Consider the following 6,858-nt stretch of genomic DNA (forward strand, 5'->3'; position numbering starts at 1 on the left):
AATCCCCCAAAAAACCGAAAAATCCTCCCAAAATCCCCCAAATCCCCCCAAAAGTCCCCAAAAATCCCCCCAAAAGTCCCCAAAATCCCCCAAAACTCCCCAAAATCCCCCAAAAATCCCCGCAAAATCCCCAAAATCCCCCAAAAATCCCCAAAAATCCCCCCAAAACTCCCCAAATCCCCCTCAAATCCCCCCAAAATCCAAAAAAATCCCCAAAAATCCTCCCAAAATCCCCCAAATCCCCCCAAAAGTCCCCAAAAATCCCCCCAAAACTCCCCAAATCCCCCCCAAATTCCCCCAAAATCCCAAAAAATCCCCAAAAATCCTCCCAAAACTCCCCAAAACTCCCCAAAAAAACCCCAAAAATCCTCCCAAAACTCCCCAAATCCTCCCAAAACTCCCCAAATCCCCCCCAAATCCCCCCAAAATCCCCAAAAATCCCCCCAAAACTCCCCAAAATCCCCCAAATCCCCCCAAACTCTCCTCTCCCCCCCCAAATTCCCACCTGGAATGGCCCAAATTGGCCCCAAATTGGCCCAAATTCGGCGCGCGCGGGGCGGGGGGTGGGGGAGGGGCGGGGGCACAGAGGGCCCTTTTCTTCTCCCGCTTTTTCCCGGAATTCCTGAATTCCCGAATTCCCAACCCCCCCCCGGGGTCCGGCGGGGCCTCCGGGACCTCCTGGAATTTTGGGGGAATTTTTCCCCAAAAAAAAAACCCCAAAAATTCCCGGGAATTCCTTGGAACCCCCCCAAAAAAATAAATAAAAAAAAAAACAAAAAACCAAAAAGCCCCAAAATTCCCGGGTTTTGTCGGGAATTCTCCAGGGGGGAAACTCCCGGGATTTTGGAGGGGTTTGGAGAACCCAAAATGCGAGCCCCAAATTCTGCCAAAATCGCCCCAAAATTCCTCCCCAAATCCCCCCAAAATTCCCACTCAGAGAGGGAGGAGAAAGCCCCAAAATTCCCCCCAAATTCTCTCAAATACCCCCCAAAATCCCCCCAAAATTCCTCCAAATCCCCCCAAATCCCCCAAATCCCCCCAAAATTCCCTCAAATCCCCCCAAATTTCCCCAAATTGCCCCCAATCCCCCCAAAAATTCCCCCAAATCCCCCAAATTCCCCCAAAATCCCCCAAATCCCCCCCAAATCCCCCCAAAATTCCCTCAAATCCCCCCAAATTTCCCCAAATTGCCCCCAATCCCCCCAAAATTTCCCCAAATCCCCCAAATTCCCCCAAAATTCCCCCAAATGCCCCCAAAATTTCCCCCAATCCCCCCCAAATCCCCTCAAAATCCTCCCAACTCCCCCCCAATTCCTCAAATCCCCCCCAAAATTCTCCCAAATCCCCTCAAATTCCTCAAAATTCCCCCAAAATTCCCACTCAGCGAGGGGCAGAGAAAGCCCCAAAATTCCCGGATTTCCCCCCAGAATTCCCGAATTCCCCCCCAAAATTCCCGAATTCCCCCCAAAATTCCCGAATTTCCCCCAAATTCCCCCCCAAATTCCCGAATTTCCCCCCAAAATTCCCCCCCAAATTCCCGATTTCCCCCCAAAATTCCCGGATTTCTCCCCAAAATTCCCGAATTCCCCCCAATCCCCGGCTCCCCCTGGGTCCCCCCGGCTCCTCCCGGACCCCGAACCCTTCCCAGAATTCCCAAAATTCCCCAAATTCCCGAATTCCCACAAATTCCTCCCCCCCCCCCCCCCCCGCGGGCCGTAAATAGCCCGGGGTGTGCCCAGTCCTCCCAGTTTGCCCAGTTCCGCCCAGTTCCAGGCGCGCAGGGGGCTCCAGGCGGGCCCTGGGTGGCTGCTGGCTCCCAGTATGGCCCAGTATGGCCCAGTTACAGCTCTGTGGCTTTTCCCAGTATGTCCCAGTATATCCCAGTTACAGCCCCGGGCTATTTCCAGTATATCCCAGTATGTCCCAGTTACAGCTCTGAGGCTTTTCCCAGTAGCTCCCAGTATATCCCAGTTACAGCCCCGGGCTATTTCCAGTATATCCCAGTTCAGTTTTCAGGCATTTCCCAGTAGCTCCCAGTATATCCCAGTTACAGCCCCGGGCTATTTCCAGTATATCCCAGTTACAGCTCTGAGGCTTTTCCCAGTATATCCCAGTATATCCCAGTTACAGCTCTGCGGCAGCTCCCAGTAGCTCCCAGTTACAGTCCTGGGATATCTCCCAGTAAATCCCAGTTACAGCTCTGAGGCAGCTCCCAGTATGTCCCAGTATATCCCAGTTACAGCTCTGAGGCTTTTCCCAGTATATCCCAGTATATCCCAGTTACAGCTCTGAGGCAGCTCCCAGTAGCTCCCAGTTACAGTCCTGGGATATCTCCCAGTAAATCCCAGTTCCAGCTCTGAGGCAGCTCCCAGTATGTCCCAGTATATCCCAGTTACAGCCCTGAGGCTTTTCCCAGTATGTCCCAGTATATCCCAGTTACAGCCCTGAGGCTTTTCCCAGTATGTCCCAGTATATCCCAGTTACAGCCCTGAGGCTTTTCCCAGTATGTCCCAGTATATCCCAGTTACAGCTCTGAGGCAGCTCCCAGTATGTCCCAGTATATCCCAGTTACAGCCCTGAGGCTTTTCCCAGTATGTCCCAGTATATCCCAGTTACAGCTCTGAGGCAGCTCCCAGTATGTCCCAGTTCCAGTCCCAGGATATCTCCCAGTACGTCCCAGTATATCCCAGTTACAGCTCTGAGGCTTTTCCCAGTTCGTCCCAGTTCCAGTCCCGGGATATCTCCCAGTATATCCCAGTTACAGCTCTGAGGCAGCTCCCAGTATATCCCAGTATATCCCAGTATATCCCAGTATATCCCAGTATATCCCAGTTCCAGTCCTGGGATATCTCCCAGTATATCCCAGTAGCTCCCAGTTACAGCTCTGAGGCTTTTCCCAGTAGCTCCCAGTTCCAGTCCCAGGATATCTCCCAGTATATCCCAGTTCCAGTCCCGGGCTATCTCCCAGTATATCCCAGTATATCCCAGTTCCAATCTCGAGGCATTTCCCAGTAGCTCCCAGTATATCCCAGTAAATCCCAGTTACAGTCGTGAGACTTTTCCCAGTATGTCCCAGTATATCCCAGTCAGAGCTCTGAGACTTTTCCCAGTATGTCCCAGTATATCCCAGTTACAGCCCCGAGGCTTTTCCCAGTATATCCCAGTAAATCCCAGTTCCAGTCCCGGGCTATCTCCCAGTATACCCCAGTATATCCCAGTTCCAGCTCTGAGGCAGCTCCCAGTAGCTCCCAGTTTGTCCCGTGAACATTCCCAGTTCATCCCAGTTCCAGTGCTGGGATATCTCCCAGTATGTCCCAGTATAACCCAGTAACAGTCCCGGGACACCTCCCAGTATGTCCCAGTATGTCCCAGTTCCGCTGCTGAGGCATCTCCCAGTATATCCCAGTTCGTCCCAGTTTGTCCCAGTAACAGCTCCCAGTATTCCCAGTAACAGCTCCCAGTGCTTCCAGTTGCTCCAGGTGTTCCCAGTGCTCCCAGTAACAGCTCCCAGTTGCTCCCAGTGCTCCCAGAGCTCCCAGTGCTCCCAGTAACAGCTCCCAGTGCTCCCAGTAACAGCTCCCAGTTGCTCCCAGTGCTCCCAGAGCTCCCAGTAACACCTCCCAGTGCTCCCAGTAACAGCTCCCAGTTGCTCCCAGTGCTCCCAGAGCTCCCAGTGCTCCCAGTAACAGCTCCCAGTGCTCCCAGTAACAGCTCCCAGTTGCTCCCAGAGCTCCCAGTGCCCCCAGTAACAGCTCCCAGTGCTCCCAGTAACAGCTCCCAGTACTCCCGCTGCTCCCAGTGCTCCCAGTATTCCCAGTTTCCCCCAGTATTCCCAGTCCCACCAGTATCCCCAGCACTCCCAGTTCCTCCCAGTTCACCCAGTCCCTCCGACTATCCCCAGTCCCACCAGTGCTCCCAGTATTCCCAGTCCCCCCAGTATCCCCATTCCCTCAGAATTCCCAATCCCCCAGTCCATCCCAGTCCATCCCAGTCCATCCCAGTGCTCCCAGTGCTCCCAGTCCCTCCTGGTGCTCCCAGTCCCCCAATTTCCCAGTCCATCCCAGTCCATCCCAGTGCTCCCAGTGCTCCCAGTCCCTCCCGGTGCTCCCAGTGCTCCCAGTCCCCCAATTTCCCAGTCCATCCCAGTCCATCCCAGTCTATCCCAGTCTCTCCCAATCCCCCCAGTTCCCCAATTTCCCAGTGCTCCCAGTCCCCCCAGTCACTCCCGGTGCTCCCAGTCCATCCCAGTGCTCCCAGTTCCCTCCCAGTGTTCCCAGTCCATCCCAGTCCCTCCCAGTCCATCCCAGTGCTCCCAATCCCTCCAGTTGCTCCCAGTCCCTTCCAGTCCCTCCCAGTGCCTCCCAGTGCTCCCAGTTCCCTCCCGGCGTTCCCAATCCGTCCCAGTTCTCCCAGTGCTCCCAGTCCCCCAATTTCCCAGTTCTCCCAGTGGCTCTCAGTCCCTCCCAGTCCCCCCAGTCTATCCCAGTCTCTCCCAGTCCCCCCAGCCGCTCCCGATGCTCCCAGTTCCATCCCAGTCTCCCCCAGTCGCTCCCAGTTCCCTCCCAGTCCCTCCCAGTCTCCCCCAGTCGCTCCCAGTTCCATCCCAGTCTCTCCCAGTCCAACCCAGTTCCCTCCCAGTCTCTCCCAGTCGCTCCCAGTTCCATCCCAGTTCCCTCCCAGTCTCTCCCAGTCCATCCCAGTCCCTCCCAGTCTCCCCCAGTCGCTCCCAGTTCCCTCCCAGTCTCCCCCAGTCGCTCCCAGTTCCATCCCAGTCTCTCCCAGTCCAACCCAGTTCCCTCCCAGTCTCTCCCAGTCGCTCCCAGTTCCATCCCAGTTCCCTCCCCAGTCTCCCCCAGTCGCTCCCAGTTCCATCCCAGTCTCTCCCAGTCGCTCCCAGTTCCATCCCAGTTCCATCCCAGTTCCCTCCCAGTCTCTCCCAGTCCCTCCCAGTCCCTCCCAGTCTCCCCCAGTCGCTCCCAGTTCCCTCCCAGTCTCTCCCAGTCGCTCCCAGTTCCATCCCAGTTCCCTCCCCAGTCTCTCCCAGTTCCATCCCAGTCCCTCCCAGTCTCCCCCAGTCGCTCCCAGTTCCATCCCAGTTCCCTCCCAGTCGCTCCCAGTTCCATCCCAGTTCCATCCCAGTTCCATCCCAGTTCCCTCCCAGTCTCCCCCAGTTCCCTCCCAGTCGCTCCCAGTCGCTCCCAGTGCTCCCAGTCCCACCTGGCGGTGCCGCTGTCGCGATTCCCAGCAGCAGCAGCAGCGGCAGCGGCGGCAGCGGGGCCATGGCGGGGTCGCGACAACGACAGAGCCCCCCCCCCCTCGAGCCGCCGCTATCGCGACAGAGGCGCCGCTATCGCGACAGGAGCGGGCGGGGCCGCGATCGGAGGCGGCGGCGTCTCCTCGGGAGCCCGCGGGGCCGCGACAGGAGCGCCGCTATCGCGACAGGAGCGCCGCTATCGCGACAGGAGCGCCGCTATCGCGACAGGAGCGCGGGACGAGGCGGCCCCGAGCGCGAGCGGGGCCCGAATGCGGCGACAGCGACGGAGCCGCGACCCCACCCCCAGTGAGGGACTGGGAGGGACTGGGAGGGACTGGGAGGGGACTGGGAGGGACTGGGAGGGACTGGGAGGGACTGGGAGGGGACTGGGAGGGGACTGGGAGGGACTGGGAGGGGACTGGGAGGGAACTGGGAGGGACTGGGAGGGACTGGGAGGGACTGGGAGGGAACTGGGAGAGGAGTGGGAGGGACTGGGAGGGAGCTGGGAGGGACTGGGAGAAACTGGGAGGGACTGGGAGGGAATTAGGATGAACTGGGAGGGAACTGTGAGGGACTGGGAGGGACTGGGAGGGAATTAGGATGAACTGGGAGGGACTGGGAGGGAGCTGGGAGAGGAGTGGGAGGGACTGGGAGGGACTGGGAGGGACTGGGAGGGACTGGGAGGGGACTGGGAGGGACTGGGAGGGACTGGGAGCGACTGGGAGGGGATTGGGAGGGAACTGGGAGGGACTGGGAGGGTCTGGGAGGGATTGGGAGGGAACTGGGAGGGACTGGGAGGGATTGGGAGGGACTGGGAGGGGACTGGGAGGGAACTGGGAGGGACTGGGAGGGACTGGGAGGGGACTGGGAGGGACTGGGAGGGGACTGGGAGGGACTGGGAGGGACTGGGAGGGGACTGGGAGGGAATTAGGATGAACTGGGAGGGACTGGGAGGGACTGGGAGGGACTGGGAGGGAATTAGGATGAACTGGGATGCACTGGGAGGGAACTGGGAGCCACTGGGAGGGGACTGGGAGGGAACTGGGTTGAACTGGGAGCACTGGGAATCCTCCGGCAATGCCGCCCAGTTCCCCCCCCCAGCCCCAAATCCCAAATTCCACCTCGATCCCAGAATTCCCACCCCAATTCCAGCCCCAAATCCCCAAAATTCCCGAAGTTCCCCCCAAATCCCCCAAATTCCCAAAATTCTCTCCCCAAACCCCCCCAAATTTCCAAATTCCCTCCCCAAAATTCCCTCCCTAAATCCCCAAAATTCCCCAAATTCCAGCCCCAAATCCCGAAATTCCACCCCAAATTCCCCACCCCAATTCCCAAAATCCCCCAAATTCCTGCCCAAAATTCCCAGAATCCCCAAAATTCCCTCCCCAAATTTCCTGAAATTCCCCAAATTCCCACCCCAATTCCCAAAAATCCCAAAATTCCCACCCCAAATCCCCAAAATTCCCCAAATTCCCCCAAATCCCCAAAATTCCCACCCCAAACCCCCAAAATTCCCCAAATTCCCCCAAATCCCCAAAATTTCCACCCCAAATCCCCAAATTCCCCCAAATCCCCAAAATTCCAGCCCCAAATCCCAAAATTCC

General features: G+C 57.6%; 1 protein-coding gene across 1 annotated transcript in view; it reads right to left on the bottom strand.

Moving 5' to 3' along the window:
• Positions 1-5,281, bottom strand: part of LOC309584137 (uncharacterized protein) — a gene marked incomplete at both ends in the record, with an annotated part of 143,092 nt that extends 137,811 nt beyond the window's left edge. Inside the window, 1 exon segment of the mRNA XM_082300078.1 lies at positions 5,218-5,281. Coding sequence (XP_082156204.1) covers positions 5,218-5,281 — 64 coding nt within the window.
• Positions 5,282-6,858: the final 1,577 nt, after the last annotated feature.

This window comes from Coloeus monedula, assembly GCF_965178545.1.
Source record: "Coloeus monedula genome assembly, chromosome: 36".
In the NCBI taxonomy this organism is placed as follows: Eukaryota; Metazoa; Chordata; class Aves; order Passeriformes; family Corvidae; genus Coloeus; species Coloeus monedula.